General features: G+C 51.8%; 1 protein-coding gene across 1 annotated transcript; it reads left to right on the forward strand.

Annotated features, from left to right (window-relative positions):
- The first annotated feature begins 1,460 nt into the window (after positions 1-1,460).
- On the forward strand, positions 1,461-12,419 carry RP1L1 (RP1 like 1). The gene is made up of 3 exons (XM_036424792.2): positions 1,461-2,110; positions 5,000-5,135; positions 6,776-12,419. The coding sequence occupies exons 1-3, from the start codon at positions 1,502-1,504 to the stop codon at positions 11,869-11,871; spliced, it is 5,841 nt and encodes a 1,946-aa protein (XP_036280685.1). The 5' UTR covers positions 1,461-1,501; the 3' UTR covers positions 11,872-12,419.
- Positions 12,420-18,005: the final 5,586 nt, after the last annotated feature.

The following is an 18,005-nucleotide window of genomic DNA, read 5'->3' on the forward strand; positions in this document are numbered from 1 at the left end:
AGCTGGGGCAAGTTCCACAAAGGAGGAGAGCCAAGGCAGGGTACAGAAAGGTGGGAGTGGCCTGAGACAGGCAGTTGGATTGGAGTTGGGACTTCCTGTAGGAAAGAGCAGGAGCTGAGAGGCTTAAGGAACAGACCTGAGAGGCATCGAATTGTGGGAAAAAGGGTAAGAGCTTTTTCCGCAGACACTGCAAACCTCCTGAAGAGCTTGGAGCACAGGAAATATCTAGGTAAAACCTGGATTTCAGGACAACTTGGCCAGCAGGTACATAGAACAGAGCATGGTGTGGTGACCAGGAGAGAAAGAGTCAGGGTTCTGCTGGAGTTCCAGGTGAGGCAGTGAGCTCCACACAGTGGGAATAGAAATGAGTAGTTGGACAAATGGCCTTGACCCAACCATGAAAGGCCTGAGCCCCCAGTTTCCATGCAGTGGGCAGGGGTACTCATCCCCAGGTTTATCAGGCATCTTCCAAAGACTTTGGAGAGATGGGAAGGGGGACATTCTTTTCATAGGAAAGCAAACATCACCACATAATGGAAAGCACACTACATGGAGTGGTGACCTCTCTTTGTGTTACAGGTCTCTTTGTCTGCACTCTGGTCCCTGAAGGGTTTGGGACCCTCTCACTGGGTAGTTGAAGGATGAAAGCCCAGCTTTCCGGGCATCCCCCAGGGCCACACACATCCCCCAGGGCCACACTGAGAGAGTGGGCAAGGTGCCCAGGCCTCCTGACTGCTTGCCCTGTGTTCTTGCATCTGTATTCTATGGTCTTCTCCTTATTTACCCACTTCTTTAGGAGATAAAGCCTAAGGTGTTCAAAGGAGCTCAGGTGGTAGAGTCAAATAATAGAAATAGCAAGAGGAAGGAAAGGAATCAAGATGTATTGGTGCTTGCTCTGTTCCTGGTGTTCTATGTCCATAAACTCATTTGCTCGTTGTAACCACTCTGCAGAGTGACTGTGGCTGCATCGAACAAGGAGGTCTACCCAACACAGAGCATATCATTCACCTCCTGGGTCACATGGAGTAAGGGGTGAGGTGGAATTTGAACTCACATCTATCCAATGCCAAACATTTGGCCTTCCTTCTATTCCATCAACATGGATTAACTTGCCTGGCTGGCTTGGCTAAGTGGTGGACCTTTGGCCTATAAACCAGGAGATCACCGTTCTATTCTCTGTCAGAGCCCATGCCTGGATTGGGGAGGAGGGGAGAGTGTGTATCAATCTCCAATGGGGGGTGTGCAGGAGGCAGACAGTCAATGATTCTCTCATCATTGATGATTGATGTTTCTACCTCTCTATCCCTCTCCTTCCCTCTCTGAAACCAATAAAAATATATTTTTAAAATGGATTAACCTGCTCATACAGAACAGAGCGGGAACAAATTTGGAGTGGGCAGGAAGCACCTTTGTCTCCAACAAGAGAGGGGAAATGACGAATCTCTGGGCCACTTTCTGACTCTCTTCCTTGATCAATTGCAGCCACCTGGGCCTCCATGCCATGAACAGCACCCCAAGGGATGCCCAGGCCCCAACCTACCGAGAGTGCCTCCTGCCTTCTGTGGCCCGGACCCCCTCTGTCACCCAGGTCACGCCAGCTAAGAAGATAACTTTCCTCAAGCGAGGGGATCCTCGGTTTTCTGGGGTTCGCCTGGCTGTCCACCAACGCACCTTCAAGAGCTTGGGCACACTGATGGATGAGCTCTCTCAGCGCGTGCCTCTCTCCTTTGGGGTGCGCTACGTCACCACACCCGGGGGCCTGCATGACCTCAGTGCCCTGGAGCAGCTGGAGGATGGCGGTTGCTACCTCTGCTCTGATAGGAAGCAGCCCAAGACCTTCAGTGGGCCAGGCCAGCCGTGGGGGAGAAGTCCCTCTGCTCAGCAGACCCAGGATGTTGAAGACCAGTGTGAGGGGCCAGGAACATCCTCTTCCCGGAAAAATCCTAAAACCCCAAGGAGGATAACGTTGGTTAAGAATGGGGACCCTCGATTCCAGCAGACAGTGGTCCTCAGTCACAGAGATACCAGGAGCCTGTCGGCCTTTCTCAGCAGAGCCGCGGGCCTTCTGCACTTCCCCGTGAAGCAGGTGTACACTCCAAGTGGGGAAAAGGTAGGCTGTCGGGCATGATGTTTTCTTTAAAAAGTTCACCGAACCTCAGAGCAAAATTCTTAGATGGGATGGGGAGGTCATCCTTAAAAAGAGGGGCTGCTGCCCGGCCGATGTAGATCAGGGGTTGAGTGTCCATTTATGAACCAGGAGGTCACTAGTTCAATTACATGCTCAGGTTGTGGGTTCGATCCCCAATGAGGGATGTACAGGAAGTAGCCAGTCAAGATTTTTCTCTCATCATTGATGGTTTTTTCTCTCTCTCTCCTTTCCTCTTTGAAATAAATGGGGAAATATATATATATATTGAGTGGCCAGATTATTATTACCCCTGAAAACATAATAGTCTGGCCACTCAGCAGTGTATATATATATATATATATATATATATATATATATATATATATATACTGAGTATATATTATATATATATTATATATATATATATATATAATATATATATACTGAGTGGCTAGATTATTATGCTTTCAGAGGTCATAATGATATGATCATAAATATGGTGGAGACATTTATCAGTTAATCAAACAATTGTTATTCATATTATTAGCTATCATTTAGCAAGCACTTAGTGAGCCCCAGACACTGCTTTGCACACTTTCATGATTTTCTGATCCAATTCTCCTATTATCCAATCTATTGCATGAGAGTTGAGTGCAGGAACTACTCAATGTATCTTAAGCAGAAAGCAGTTTAATGCAAGGCATCAGGGGGCTTCCAAATCTTCTGCCATCTGCAGGGATGTAGTGTGGGTTACAGGAATGGCTCCCAAAACTCTTCAGGGAGCTGCTACCTCTGCCTGGAGCTGCCATGATCACTGAGCTCAGCTGGCATCTCGGCTGTGGCATCCAGGCTTCTGAAGCTGAGATCGGAAGCTGAGATCAGAAGCTGCCGCATGTGCACCTTGGCACACAGGGACCCTGGAATGCCGAGTCTGACCAGTGCTGCGGGGCTGCCATGTCTCCTGATAACGTGTTTAGAGCTTTCTAAGTCCTGCAGGACTGGGACGCACACCAGGAAGAGAGTGGGTTAGACACTGATGAATCTAGGGCAGAGCCTCCACCACACTGACTCAGGAGGCAGTCAATATTATCCCATTTGCTGAGATAAGACAATGGAGGCAGAGGTTAAGTAATTTGCTCACAGCTTTATGGCTGGGAATGATAGGGCCCGCCTTCATGGCTTCAGAGTTGTGCTGTAAGAACACTTCTGAATTGTGGTGCATTGGTTGTGCACTAGCATGTGCTCCATGCAGATGTTGCAAACAAATACGACTAGGTCCCTACCATCAATTGGCCACAGTTGTGAAAGGGAGAGAGCAGGTGCAAAATAAATTAATTGGAGGAAAGATTAGCATATTTCCATATAGACTTACTACAGAGCTATTAGCATTTCTGTAAGCAAAGCAACTTCATTGCTCCTGGGACAGGCTTTGTCACAATTATTTGATTATTCATTTGCAGACTCTCAACTGGATGGACACTCTCAATAATGTTATTTTTTCCCTCATGAGTCCTAGACCTCTACCTCTTCCTAAAAAGGGAGTATCTTTTAGCCTTGAACTCTGCTTTCTTCCTGGGGAAAGTCTGACTTCCTAGAAGCATGGCTACATCTATAATTGGTAGAGTTGGGTCACCCACATTTGCATTCATGCGATGGACAAGAGATCTGAACCAAAAGTGAAACGTACCTGGTAGTTTGACACCAACTTTTTTTTTTTTTTAAATATATTTTATTGATTTTTTACAAAGAGGAAGAGACAGGGATAGAGAGTTAGAAACACTGATGAGAGAATCATCGATCAACTGCCTCTTGCACACCCCCTACTGGGGATGTGCCTGCAATCAAGGTACATGCCCTTGACCAGAATCGAACCTGGGACCTTTCAGTCCGCAGGCCAATGCGCTATCCACTGAGCCAAACCAGTTTTGACTGACAACAACTTTTGATGAACTGGGTGGAGAGAGCTGTTGGACCGCACACTGAATGTCATGGTGGGAGAAGAAGCTGCATGCATTCTCTCTTTTGTTTCCATTTCCTTGTTAATGAACATACCCTTCTAATTTGAGAGAATGAAAAAGAGCGGATTCAGCACTTTAAAGATGGGACTAAATTCCCAACACTGCTCATTACAATGTAATGCTATAAATAGTGCAAACCCTCAAATATGCAGCAGCCTCAGGGGCCAGGTGAGGTTTTTCTGAAAGCAGGGACCTGTTTTCTGGAATGCAACCCAGCACTGATGTTGCCCACTCAACTCCCAGCCCAGGACATCCTGCTAGTGGGGCTGTGGCTGGGCAGGAAGGAGATGGCAGGAGCGTCTGGGCAGGAGTCTGGAGAACTCTCCCTTGGAGGAGACTGGGCTGGACAGGCTCCCTGTGCAGAGACCAGTGCCTCCCCTTCTCCACTCCACGAAGGCAAAAACAGACGACGGGCTCAGATTATACTGGAAAACACAGATCAAACCCAAGAGAGGGCTCTGCCTGGGAAAAGGGTGGAATAGTGAATAAGGTCTCTATAAGGAAGCTGGTGGCTTTAAAAAAAAAATGCTTATTCTGGGGGGTACAAGTGTGTGCAGAGAAGCAGACCAAAGCTTCATGAAGTCTTTTCCAGCTGAGACATCCAGCATAACCTCTATACCACAGCCTCTTACAGGAGGGTGTAGGTGAGAGGAAGATCAGGGTGGTAGGACCTCAGTCCCACACAGGTTATGGCAAATGGATGGGGATTCTTCTCTTGGATCTGAAATCTGGTGTGAAATGGGCCAACGCCAGGAAAGGGCCAGAGAGCAGGTTCTTTCTCTACTTATGTCTCTCTGAGCAGCAGGGAGATTCTGCAGACCAGGCCTCTTGACTCAACACTTTCCTTCTTCAGGTGGGGTCTCTGAAGGCTCTGCTGCGCAGCCCCTCAGTGCTGGTGTGTGCAGGCCATGAGCCCTTCAGACCTCTGGAAGGTGCCAAAAGAAGTGGGACTGGAACTTTATTGGGGCAGACTTCAAGGAACAAAAATGGTGAGTGGGTGTTGGAGTTTCCCCGCCATGCAGGTTTGCACTGGATGGTGGATCATTCAATGGGCAGATATTCCTTCTGGATAATTTAGGGACCCTGCCTTTGGCACCAATTCTTGGACAGCCAGTTGTTTGGGGTCTCTCTTGCTTCTTCCTCATCACATCACCATCAACCTTGACCGGGTTGAGCATTTGGCTGGGGTATGAGAGAGGGAAGTCTGGTATTTAGAGATTAGGGATTAGGAAGAGATCTCTAAGTTTCCAGGATCTAAAATAAACTTTATTAAAGATCATGTGGGCACAAGATTACAGAGGCCATGGGCTATAGGTGTGTGGCATTTTCATCTTTTAAGAGCCATGACTCTCTTAAACAACAGTGAGGGCCAAATGGGCTAAAATGAATGATACCCATCAATCATCTATCCAATCATATATCCATCTACATATCCCACCATATCCATCCAAAGGCCTACTATGTGCCAGAGTTTAGGCTTTGTTATAAAAGAAAGAAAGAAAGAAAGAAAGAAAGAAAGAAAGAAAGAAAGAAAGAAAGGAAAACAACACATTTTTTTGAAAGCACAATTAACAATTGTAGAAGAAGAGTTTCAGCAGTTATTGGAATGGCAATAGGCAAGTCAACAAATAATATCCTTGGTGAAAAGCTGTTGAGAAATGACAACAATGGTGTCAGTAATTGCTGCATGCCAGGCAAGGGCGCTACAGAGACCCTTTAGCCACGGCTCCTCCCTGGAGGTGCCCCCATTCTCATTCGGTGCTTATGAAAGCAGAGTCTTACAGAACCTCCTCCTGCTCAGATGCACTCACGGTGGTCTGCTCTTTTGCTGGCCACAGGCCCACCCTCCACTAGCCCCTTCCTCTTGCCACGTATTAGCTCATGAAGTGAAATTAGAAAGTGCTAGGGCGCATTCTTTCTTGAGGTTCATTTCTTTCTGTCTGCAGTAGCCCCTTCTCTTTTTTCATGGGTGGGAGGGAGTGGGGTGTAGGCTTGACTACCAGAACCTGCTATTGTGTGTCCAGGTCCTTCTTGCAATAATTTATCAACTCCAAAGCTTGATGAGTGTCAGAATGATAAATCACCACTAATAATTGCAAAGCATTTTACAGTTTACAATCAGATGTGTATGCAGCAGCTCATTGATTTTACTTCTGGGGGTGGGTGGGCATGAGCAGGCTAGGAGTTAGCGCTGGGCACTGCTACGTGGCTGGCCTCCCGTGCTGTCTATTCAGAACCCACTTTGTGCTAATAATTCTGCAGGAAGTTTTTTTTGTTTGTTTTTAGGAAGTTTTATATGCATTGCCTTGCAATGTCCAAACACACTTCCAAACACAAACCATTATTCCTATTTTACAGCTCAGAAAAGAGGCTCTGCCCAAAACTACACAGCTAGGAAGTGGCAGGGTTGAGACTGAATTCAGGTTTCAAGTTCATCTCACTTTACTATGCAGGTTCACAAAGCATACTGGGTATCTGTTCTAGAACAGTTTCTGCCCTGCATGTGGTTTGGAGACGACAGGGTGTGTAGGTGTGAGAGGCTCCTGTCCGGCCCTTTTGCTCCGGCCCTAAAGCTCCTCCAGCCACTCACTATCTTTTCCTCTTTCTCCTCCTCTGCTTTGTGTGCCAGGGAGCTGCGGCCCCAAGGCCAAGCCGAGCATGACCCACTCAAGGTCCAGGCTGGGCAGCAGGCCGCAGCGGTCTACCTTGCCGCCGGAGAGGGCTGATCTTGGTGACCTCCTGGTGTCCCCACATCACACCAGGATGGGCCCTGCTCCAGACGGGCACCCTCAGGACATGCCTGCCCAGCTGGGTCCATTGGTGGCCGGCGACGGCGTGGAGAAGAAGGTGCATTTGAATGAGGATGGCAGCCTGTCTGTGGAGATGAAAGTCCGCTTCCACCTACTTGGCAACAACATGCTCCTATGGTCCAGGAGGGCCGGGAGGACCAGTGGGCAGGGTCCCATTCCCAGGGAGGCAGACCCCCTCCACTGTGTGTGGGAGGGCCACCCTGGGGGCTCCTCAGAGCCTGGGACACAGGGGCTGGGGACCCGAAAGGCAGGATGCACAGAAGCCTTTGAGCGAGGCCAGTGGCAACCAGGGTCCGGATACGAGATCTGGACAAACCCCCTGTACACTGCCCAGAGAGAGGGGACCGCCTCCTGGCGGAGGTCCCGGCAGGCCCAGCGCTCCCCCTGCAGGGGCCCCTGGAGCCCAGGGGTGGCTGACAGGAAAAGAAGCAGCAAGGACAGCAGCAGCCCTGCCTCCAGTGACAGAGCCCCTGAGGTCTCTGAGCCAAACTCCTGCTGCTCCTGGTCCCCAGAGGGCAACAGGGGCAGCTGTGCCCTGTACCTGGCCTCCAGGGCTGCCCCCCAGAGAGGACCAGGGTGGGGAGCTGGTGGCACATCCCAGGCTGCTGAAGGCCCAGCTCCAGAGGGAGCAGGGCTGGGCAGCACGGGCCACCGCTGCCTGGAACCCAGGACCCATGGCGCGGCAGGTGCTTTTTCTGACCCCTCAGCGAGTGCCCACACTCAGGAGGAGCCCAGTGAAAGGGGTGAGCAGCAACAGGGCCATGCCAGCAAGACCAGGCTGGTGACTTCACCACGAAAGGCCACCCCGGTGGCAGGACCCTGTTCCTCTACTGCGAATCCCTCGTCTTTGAGGAACGAGGACTCACGGGCGGAGGGGAGTGAACAGGACTCTGGACCCCTGCAGCCCAGGGGTGGGTCTGGGAGGAGACCACCTCTGGCTTTGGGCCATTTGGGCTCTGAGGACCCTGCAGAAGGCTGCTTCCTGGCCTCCACCTGCGCCTCAGCCACAGGCAGAAGAGAGCAAGAGAGCAGAGCCAGTGCCGTGTCCTCACCTGGCATTTCTGGCCTTGGCCGAGGGGCCGAGGGAGGCCGCCCCAGGCAGCACCACGGCCGAAGGCACACCCATTGCCTGCTCGACTCCCCTGTGACCCGGCCAGCGCTGGGGCCCCCGAGCACAGGCAGGCTCTGCCCCGCCCAACCAGCACCACGCTTTTCCAGAAGCTCCTCTAGAGCCAGAAACCCGGCCTCCCGGGACCCAGGGCCCCCCTCCTTGACCTCTCCTCACTCCCAGGATGCACGAGGGGTCAGCAGTGCCCCCGTTACTCCTGTGAGCAGTTCAGAGTGTGCTTCCAATGTCTACCCCCCATTCTCTCCCTCTGCCGAGACTGAGTTCAGGTCACACTTACTCTCCACCGCATCCGACCCTCTCAGCTCCGTGGGAGGGGGCCTGGGAGGAAAGGCAGGGGCCGTCCCTAAGGCTTCCTGGCCCTTGAGCCTGCCAGTTGGACAGCATGAGGGGGGCAAGTCAGGAGCCCACCAAGGGGGCTCACAGATGGGCACACCCCTGGCCTGCAGAGCCCCCGGTGGTGAAACGCAGGCTTTGCTGGCCCCCCAGCCTCAGGGCAGCCAGGGGCTCCTCTCTGAGGCCTGCTTGATGTGCAGGGGGTACTGTCCCACTCCGCCCAGGGCACCGCCCCCTGTCAGGAAACACTCTTCATGTAGCAGCAACAGAGACCACGGTGCTCCCTGGGGGCCAGAGGGCCCCGAGCAGGGGGAGGAACCGCTAGATGTGCAATGTCCAGGCCACCCCGGATCTCAGTCAGGGGCCACGGGGACAGCAGTCAGAGCAGCCAGAAGGGGCAGCCCCAGCCTAGGTCCCCGGCCTGGGAGAAGGTTCCAGGCGCAGGTCTCTGGTGGAGGGGAAGGCCTGGAAGAGCAAGAGGACAGTGGCCGCCTGATGCCAGGTGCTCTGCCCCGGGCCTCGCCAGAAGCCGTGGTCTGTGGATGGCTGAGCAACATCCCGGAGGAGCCCGTGCCCTTGAGCTATGAGATGGTAGATGACAGCATGGAGGTGGCTGGGGATGGCCCGGAAGGCCCCATGGAGGGCCCTGTTGACACGCACCCCCATGAAGGCCTGGAAGAGCCCATTCAGGCTAGACGACCATCCCTGGAAGGGGCCGCCAGCAAGAAGGCAGGCCCAGAGGGAGCACTCCTGGTGGCCAGTGAGGCTGGTCCGCAGTCAGGAGAGGGCCTTCCTCCCAGCAGGGCTGCAGAGGCCCCCGAGGAGGCTGGAGCAGGGGAAGGGGTCACTGGGGACCGCGGTGGGGGCCAGTGTGTGCTTCCCCGCGGGGTCTCTGTCTCCATACAGATCATGAAGGCGCTGATGGGCTCCAAGCAGGGCCGGCCCAGCAGCCTGCCCGAAGTGTCCGGCCCGGAGGGCAGGAGGCTCAGCCGCTCTGTCCGGGCCCTCATCACCTGCCTCGCCAGACTCCACTTCTTCCATGAAGACCGTGGGTCTCCCGCCGGCAAGGCAAGGGTCACAGACTCCTCTGGGTACCAGGAGCTCCTGAGCACCTTGCAGGCCTCGTGGCTGGGGTGTGGCCTCGGGCGGGGCGAGTTGCCCCCGGGCTCCCAGGGGTGCGGCAGGAGCCAGGCGCTGGCGGGCCTCGGGCCCCACGCTGTGACTGAGGACTTCACACCAACGTCCTCCTCCGGTGTGGACGTCGGGAGTGGTTCTGGAGGTTCGGGGGAGGGCAGCGGGCCCGGTGCCATGGACCACGCCCTGGTCTCTGTAAGAGGAGAGCTGCCCTCGGAAGTCCCCTGCCAGAGGCCTGATTCCAGAACCTCAGAGAACCCAGAGGACCCAGGAAATCATGAGCCAGTTGGTTCCGTGGCCTCTTCAAGTCCCCATGCATGGGCTGGTGCCACCAGGAGGAAGGAGGCAGGAGGAAGCATCGGGGAGCAGGCGCGGGGCAGGGACCTGGACCAAGTAGTTGAAAACAGGATGCAAGGAGAGGCGGTGCAGTTAGATGAAACACAAGAAGAAAAAGAAAGAGCAGAGCCTCACGGTGAGGGTGTCCGTGGATTTCTAGAAGAGGAAAGAACCACAGGGGAAGACTTACCAGGGGCTGGCTCTCGGGACGGGGCAGGTGCCCGGGAAGATGAGAGTGTGCAGGAAGAGGAAGCAGGAGGGGAGTCTGCCTCCCCCGTGCTACACCCGCCTGGGAGGGGAGAGAGGACCCTTGGCAGCCTCACTGAGAGAGACTCAGATGCCAGTGGGAGTCAAAGCAGTCCCAATGCTGAGCCTGGTTTGGAGACGCTGCCCAGAGCAGCTGACTCAGACCATGAGCAAAGCCAGGCCAAGTTCACCCAGGGGGCTGTGGAGAAGGGCACTTCTGTGGCCCACAGAGTGTCTCCGGACCCTGACCCCCTCTGGGTGGCCCAGCTGCTGAGGAAGATGGAGAAGGCCTTCTTGGCCCACCTGGCTAGTGCCACGGCTGAACTCCGAGCCCGCTGGAGCCTGCAGGACCACGACCTGCTGGACCAGATGGAGGCTGAGCTGCAGCAGGATGTGAGCCAGCGGCTCCAGAGCAGCACCGCCAAGGAGCTCCGAAAGATCCAGAGCCGGGCGGGGAGGAAGGCGCCGGGGCCTCCCCGGGTAGCCCTCAGGTGGGAGACGTCCCTGCAGACAGAGCAGCGCAGGAGTCGCCTCCAGGGCCTGCGCAACCTCTCCGCCTTCTCTGAGCAGACCCGGGCCCTGGGTGCCCCCTCGCTCTCTCTGGACTATGTGCCAAACCTCAGTGGAGCCCTAGGGACCCGGCTGGGTGGGGAGGCCAGCAGGGAGGAGTTCTGTCCCTGCGAGGCCTGCGTAAGGAAGGAAGTGGCCCTTGTGTCCCCAAAGGACACAGTGGACATAGCCAGGGCACCCATCAAAGAGGCCTTTGACCTGCAGCTAATTCTGCAGAAGAAAAAAGCAGGAAGTGCTAATGAGGAGACAGCAGGCACAGACCCTGAGACCGGGATGAAGTTGCTCCAGAAAGACCCCTCTGGGATAGGGACTGTCCAGAGAGCTGATGGAGGCCCGGAACTGGGGTTAGGCCGGGGGCCTGGGGCAGAGGAGGGGGATGAGGATGTGGGCAGAGGTGAAAGTACAGGAGGAGAGGAGGATGCGGCTGCTCAGAAGAAAGGAGGGAACACAGACTCCTGTGGAGGCCACCCCTTGGAGGCAATGGGGTGGGAGGGGCAGGAGGTGGGTGACCAGGGAGAGAACAGAGAGGGGGGCTTCGGGGCGGAGGTCAGTGTGCAGAGCGAAGCCTGGGGAAGTCCAGCAGGACAGAATGACACCAGAGAGGTCCGGGATGCAGAAGGAGAGGGCCAGACAGAGTTGGGAAGAGGAGATCTAGGCGAGAAGAAAGGGGGTCCACAGGCTGGACCCAGGCAAGGCCTTTCGGACGAGGCTTCTAGACACAGCAGCCCAGACCAAGATGGGGGGTCCTCACCACCTCCTGCCTCAGGTGGAGACACCTCAGGCCTCAGGTCAGGCTGGAAAACAAGCCTCTTCTCATCCAGAGCATCATCTCTGGGAAACTGCTCTCAGCTCTCCCAGAAGGGCTCCGAGGAGGGGCCTTCAAATGGAGACATGAGCACGTTTGGAGATGAGCCCAAGGGAGTCCCCAGCCCCGAGAGAACAGCACAGACGAGTCTCCAAAAACCTCCACTTCCACTTTGTCCCTCGGGCTCCGGGACTCCAGAGCGAGGGACAAACAAGGGTCTGACTCCAGAGCCCAGAGCAACCCAAGGCTCCGACTTAGGAGCAGAGAAGAGAGTTAAAAGTCTCTCTGGGACAGAAATTAGGTCTGGCAACCTTGCCATGGGCAGGACCCACGGTTTTGGCCAAGAAGACTTAAATTTCTAAAGATCTAGCAGTGAGGTGCCCATGAGTCTGCAGCTCTGCTTTTATTCTTGTATTGTCCACAAACCTGAGCATGGCTTAGCCCCCTAGCAGTGAACAAGGAGCGTGGGGGAAAGATCAAGGACGTGCCAAGGGCATAGCCACACCATGCCATCCTGGGTTCTAAATTCTGGCGCTTCAGAGGGCCTGCTGGCCCTCCCAGGCACGGTGTGAAGGTTGTCTCAGCTCCACCTTGTTATTCCAGGTCAGTGCCCCCCATCTGCCTGCGGAGCCCGAGAGGGAGGGAGATGGGACTGCTTGGCAGAGCTCCAGGAGAGTTTTTGTTTGTGTGTTTGTTTTTTTGCGAGCAAGTGTTTCTCTCATTCTTTTGTCTATTGATCTCCTGTTATTTTTCTCCTTGGCCTCTCTTGGCACTCACCTCGTTTGACTTTGAGGTGCTTTTCTCTAAGTCTTGAATATATTTGGAGACTCTGCAGATGTGCAAAAATTCAGGGAGAAGCAGATAAATTCAGGGTCATTGGAGAAAGTTTGTTCTGCATTTCCTTTTTAAAATATTTAAATTGATTTGGAGGATAGAAAGTGAGAGTGAGAACTTAAATTGATTTGGAGGAGAGAGAGAGAGAGAGAGAGAGAGAGAGAGAGAGAGAGAGAGAGAGAGAGAGAGAGATTTGGTATTCCACTTATTCATTCATTCAATGGTTGATTCTTGTATGTGCCCTGACTGGAGATCCAACCTTCAACCTTGGTGTATTAGGATGAAATGATGCTCTAATCAACTGAGCTACTTGGCCCTGCTTCTTAATTTATGTATATATTTTGGGGTAATGGAAAATGTGAAAAAGGGGAAAGGAAAAGCAGTCACCTATGATCCCACCACTCAGAGATAACTTTTGTTAGAGGTTTGATTTTTTTTCCTATCAAATAGTTTTTCTAACTATTTGATGGTGAATGTCATCCTTACACACTTCATTAAAAAAGCAAAAACAAAAAAACCCCCACAACTTAACAATGTAAACATATTCCCTCTTTATCTCTAGATCTTTATAAACCTATTTTAAATACCTGAATAATACATTATCTATACTAATAAAAGGGTAATATGCTAATTAGACTGGATAGACCAGATGTCTTCTGGACGTCCTTCTGGACAAAGCCACAATGGCAGGGGCCAAGGCAGAGGCCGTTAGGGGTGGTGAGACCAGCAGGGGAGCAGTTAAGGAGAGATCAGGCCGGCAGGGGAGCATAGTTAGGGATAATCAGGCCAGAAGGGAAGAGTAGTTAGGGCAGTGTTTCCCAACCTTCTCTCATGATGAGAATCACCTGGTGGAGTTGTTAAAACACAGATTCCTGGATCCCAACTATAAGAAGTGCTATCAGGAATCTGTGTTTTAACACCTCCACCAGGTGATTCTCATCATGAGAGAAGGTTGGGAAACACTGAGTTAGGGGATCCGGCTAGCAGGGGAGAGCAATTAGTGTTGATTAGGCAGGCAGGCAGTTGAGCGGTTAGGAGTCAGCGGTCCGTATTGTGAGAGGGATGTCTGACTGCCGGCAATTGGACATTACCCAAAGGGTCCTGGATTGGATAGGGTGCAGGCTGGGCTGAAGGACTCCTCCCCCATGCATGAATTTCATGCACAGGGACTATAGTGAGAATATAAAATACTTTACTGCCTCATTTCACTCTTGTCAACCATTCAAATGGTTCTATAATTTTAAGAAAACTTTTTTTCTCCTGAACTGCAGATGATTTCTTTAGGATAGACACCCAGGCATGGAATTACTGGGTCTAAGAATATTGACTTTTTTTGAAGGCTCTGGATATCCTGCACCAAACTGTTTTTCCAAAGGCCTGTACTAACTGACATCACTTGGCCTGACACCTTCTCATCAGTGTTTGGTCTAGTCATTAAAACAAGAAATATTTTGCTAACTTCACGGGCAAGAAGAGATCTAATTTTAATGGGGTGTTATTTTAGTCATATTTGATTATTATTGAGATTACAGAGTTTTCTAGGTTTTTACAAAAGCTACTTGCATGTAAGTTATATATATATATACCTTTTGCCCATTTGTTAAAATTGGAATCTTACCTTTTTTTAATGAATTGATTTCTATGTGTCCCTTGTAATACCTTTGATATTCTATTTATCATTTCTGAGATTTTAGAAAATGCCCTTTCTCAGTACCCTTCTGTAGCCAGCATTGGCCTGGGTCGGGAGCTTTGTGATGGGGCTGAATTTCTGTGACTCATACATGACCATTTTGTGTACTGAGACTGATGAAAATGAGAGTCTGTGCTACAAGAATAGCTGTTGTTCACTGGTTATTTAAATGTAAACATTAATAATAAAAATAAATAAGTAATCTATAATAATAAAAGGTTAATATGCTAATTAGACCAGATGACCTTCCTGATGATGCCGGGGCTGCAGCCACGGGATTGAGGAAGCTGCTGTGGCTGCGAGGATCCAGGCAGCCACTGAGGCTGTGAAGACCTACTCTTGCCCAAGTTTTGTGCATAAGGCCTCTAGTAATAAATAAAGCAAATGTTAGGCCTCGGCTGTGCCCTCATGCCTGCAGCCTTTGTTCCTCTCTGTTTCTGAGTGCTGGAGATATTCTTAATAAAACTTGACATGTTTTTAAAATATCTGTGCAGGTGATTCTTTAAAGCTTTTACATTAAAATTATATCTCTCTACAGGAAGCAGTACCTTAGCGGGAAGCTCCCAGTGCAGCACAATGCACTGTGGGCTTGGTTTTGATGAGGTGTTAGGCAGAGATGTCCAGCGCTTAGTGGACATGGAGCTTCCACCTCTTCTGTGACCTAAGTCCCCAGGAAACCCCTAAGAGATGCTCCAACCAAAATCTGCTATCTCCCCAAATGACAGAGACAGCCATCCCGGGCACCTACTGATCTGACACTAAGTGGTGAGAGAATGCAATGGAGAGACGACTGCTTGTTCCTGTCAGCTCAGCCCTCCCCTGATGCAAAACTCAATTCATTCGTCACTTCAAGTGTTGCTGAAGCATTTACAGTATCAGTAGTTATGCAAACACTTTTAGACAGAGAGTTCTCCTCGAACTACGAGATGCAGGGGAGTAAGAGGTGGTGGAAAGAAACCAACCTCTTCTTCCTGGCCTTGTAGCTGGTGGGGATCAGAGATTCCAGCTTCAAAGCACCATCTTTCTGTGGCTGAGGACTAAAGAGCAGGACCCAGAGTCTGACCTTACGGGTCTGAATTAGGGTCCCAGCCCAGCTACTTTGTCAAACTCCCAGAGGTGTATAATGTTTCGTCGAAGTGGCCCACCCCTGATTTAGTCCAGCTTCCTTTTTCCAGGTAAGAAGACAGACCCATCTTGCAAAAAAAGAAGCCTAAATCACACAGCTGGGTAGGTGGCCAGGCTGGGACCGAACAGCAGGGCTTTCTTTTTCTATTCCTCTCTTCATGGCCCCCTTCACAAAGCTTCGGGCAGCCCTGCAGAGAAATACTACAAGCAGTAAACCTGCTCCTTTGTGCCCAGCCAGTTCAACCTATGAACCTATGAACCATGGCTCAATTCCTGGTCAGGGCATATGCCCCAGTTGTGGGCATGATCCCCAGTGTGGGGCATGTAGGAGGCAACCAATGAATGATTCTCATCATTGAGGTTCTATCTCTCCCTTCCTCTCTGAAATGAATAAAAATATTAAAAAAACAAAAACCACCTACCCCTTTGTAATCCAGACCTGTGCTCCCCTCACCTGCACCCCCACCTACCCTCGTCTTTGCCCCAGTTCCCTGCGCCTGCGTCTATTCCTGTCACCCAGACTCTGTCTCCAGAAGGGGCCCTGCTAAGGTGTCCAGCGGAGAAGTCGCCTGCCTTTAGTCTGTGAAACCCACAGTGCGGTGCAGCTTGCAAGGGGTCACGTCCTGAGAGGTTTCCAAGCTAAGCGTGGGCCAGGTTTCCCCCTTCACTTTAATGAACATGCAAACCACCCCAGAGCTTCACTAACATGGACAGCTCCACTCAGGAAGCTCTGGTTCAGTGTATCTGACGGTGGGCCCAGGGTCACATGTTTCAATGAGCAGCTGTAGGAAAACCCACATAACCCCCTACTCAGCTGCCTGCTAGACCATTAGCTTTGCTGTTCTCCCTCATTATGTAGTCTCCCCAAGGGACAGTGGAGGTCAGTTACAGTCAACCTCTCTCTCCCTCCCTCTCCTGAGAGGCAATTAGGGTGGGTAAAGCGAAATCTCTCTCTGTGGCCCCCTACCTATCCCCAGTGTCCACAGGCACAGCCGGCAGCCCTGGCCCCTGGTTATCCATAGGACTCACCTGGGGCAGACATAGACCTGGGCCACCAAAGTCCTTGAGTTTATGCCCTTACTCACCAGCTACCTGGCAGAGTGACCTAAACCTGTTTCATGACTTCCATTGAAATGAGTCAAGCATAGCCTCCTGGGGTAACTGGCCCATGATTTCAATCTCCATCCATTGATATTTCCCAGCAGCCAAGCTGAGTCCCAGGATCCAAGCTGAGCCCCAGCATTCAGGGGTAGAAGGTCACTGTCTCATGATGCTTCTACCCTGGGCCATGTCTTCACCCTCCCATTGTTTCCGCTCCCTTTCCCCAGATAGCCACCTCTGCCTTTGTTCCTCTAGGGATTATAGAGACCTACCTATGTTCTCCTGGGATCTAAATGTTTAGACCTGGTTGGGGTGTACACAGCCCAAGGCATCTAGTTTGTCAATGAGAATACCCCCATTGAAGCTCAACAGGTCAGGAAAATGGGCCACCACCCATTGCTGCTGCTATCCCTCCCCCATTTGCATCTAGATCCCCCTCCATCTCAACTCACTGCTCCCGCCACCCTCTTGGCCTGGACATCACTGCTGGTTGATTATTTTCCAAACTAGGGACTTTGTTCATCCATCATCTCCCTGGATGGAGGTGGCCCACACCCTTAATGACACCCTTGTGGCTCTGAGACTATGTCTCCTCTACATGTCCCTCACTAGCCCAGCTCTGGCTGCTATTCTCTGCCTGCACTTTGAACCTGAAACACTGGCATCTCTCCACCGTCAGCTCATTGCTCTTTCTCCATCTCCCTGGATAATTGCTGTTTCTGCTCCTACATTTTGGCTCATGATTCCCAAATCCAGGACTTCAGCTTCCAGCCCAGAGAAGAGCTCTTCTCTCTTCCTCAGTCCATTTCTCTCCTACATACTCACCTGACACAGCTAGCATCCATCCTAGATTCATTTCTCCCCTCACCATACCATGGCACCGCCAGCATCCATCCTAGACTTATCTCTCCCCCACCATGAGAGCATGATGTGGATAAACCATCATGAACACTTGAATGGGCAAGACTCTCTTCAGTTTGACTGTCCAGGAAAGCGCCAGGTGAACAGTGACACTGGGCCTGGGTCTTGCCTAATAAGTTTTGGTGGGAGATGAGGGGAAAGGCATTCCAGGTGGAGGTGATGGACAATAGGAGCAAAGGAGCAGAGAGGTCAAGCATGAGCTTGGATGGTGAATAGTGATAGTCAGGATCTCTAAAGTCAAGGGTGTGTGAACAGAGAGAGTGTGGACATAATCAGGGTCCCACAACACTTGAACCCCCGGGCTCCAGGATAGCCCTGACCTTTGGCCAGAGGCATCAAAAGAGTCCTGGGATTGATTTGGGCTGTTGCCTTTCCACTGGGCTTGAGCCCTTGCTGTGGGAATTCAGCTCAGTCTGAGTGCCCTTTGATGGAGCGTCTACTTAGTGCTTGAAGGTACAACTTCCTCCTATCCAGGTGCAACTTCCTCCTATCCTTCCTCCTATATGCCTTAGGAATGCAATCTTTCACTGTGTTTTCTCCTTACCCCAGTCCCAGCCCAAATGCTGCAGGTATTTTTATTGCTGCATTTTGTAACTGGGAGACTGAAATTCAGGAGCAGACTGGCTTCCCCATAGGCACAGGGCTAGGAGTGAATCAGCATCTTTCCCCTGATTTCTGTCTCTCCTACTATCCCTCAGAAAGACTGAGGCCATTTCCTAACATTCCAGGCTGCTTGAGAACACCCTGCCTCAAGGCAAAGGGATGAACTGGGAAACCTATCAAATCTTCATCAATCACAGTAGTTCCAGGAAAGGACAGACCCAG

The sequence above is a fragment of the Pipistrellus kuhlii genome, unplaced genomic scaffold (assembly GCF_014108245.1).
Source record: "Pipistrellus kuhlii isolate mPipKuh1 unplaced genomic scaffold, mPipKuh1.p scaffold_m20_p_8, whole genome shotgun sequence".
NCBI lineage: Eukaryota > Metazoa > Chordata > Mammalia > Chiroptera > Vespertilionidae > Pipistrellus > Pipistrellus kuhlii.

Bases quoted from the DNA above. Each gene is read 5' to 3' on its own strand.
- RP1L1 (XM_036424792.2), top strand. From the start codon at position 1,502: ATGAACAGCACCCCAAGGGATGCCCAGGCCCCAACCTACCGAGAGTGC. The intron at 2,111-4,999 runs GTAGGCTGTCGG...TTCCTTCTTCAG, and splicing joins ACACTCCAAGTGGGGAAAAG to GTGGGGTCTCTGAAGGCTCT. The intron at 5,136-6,775 runs GTGAGTGGGTGT...TTTGTGTGCCAG, and splicing joins GACTTCAAGGAACAAAAATG to GGAGCTGCGGCCCCAAGGCC.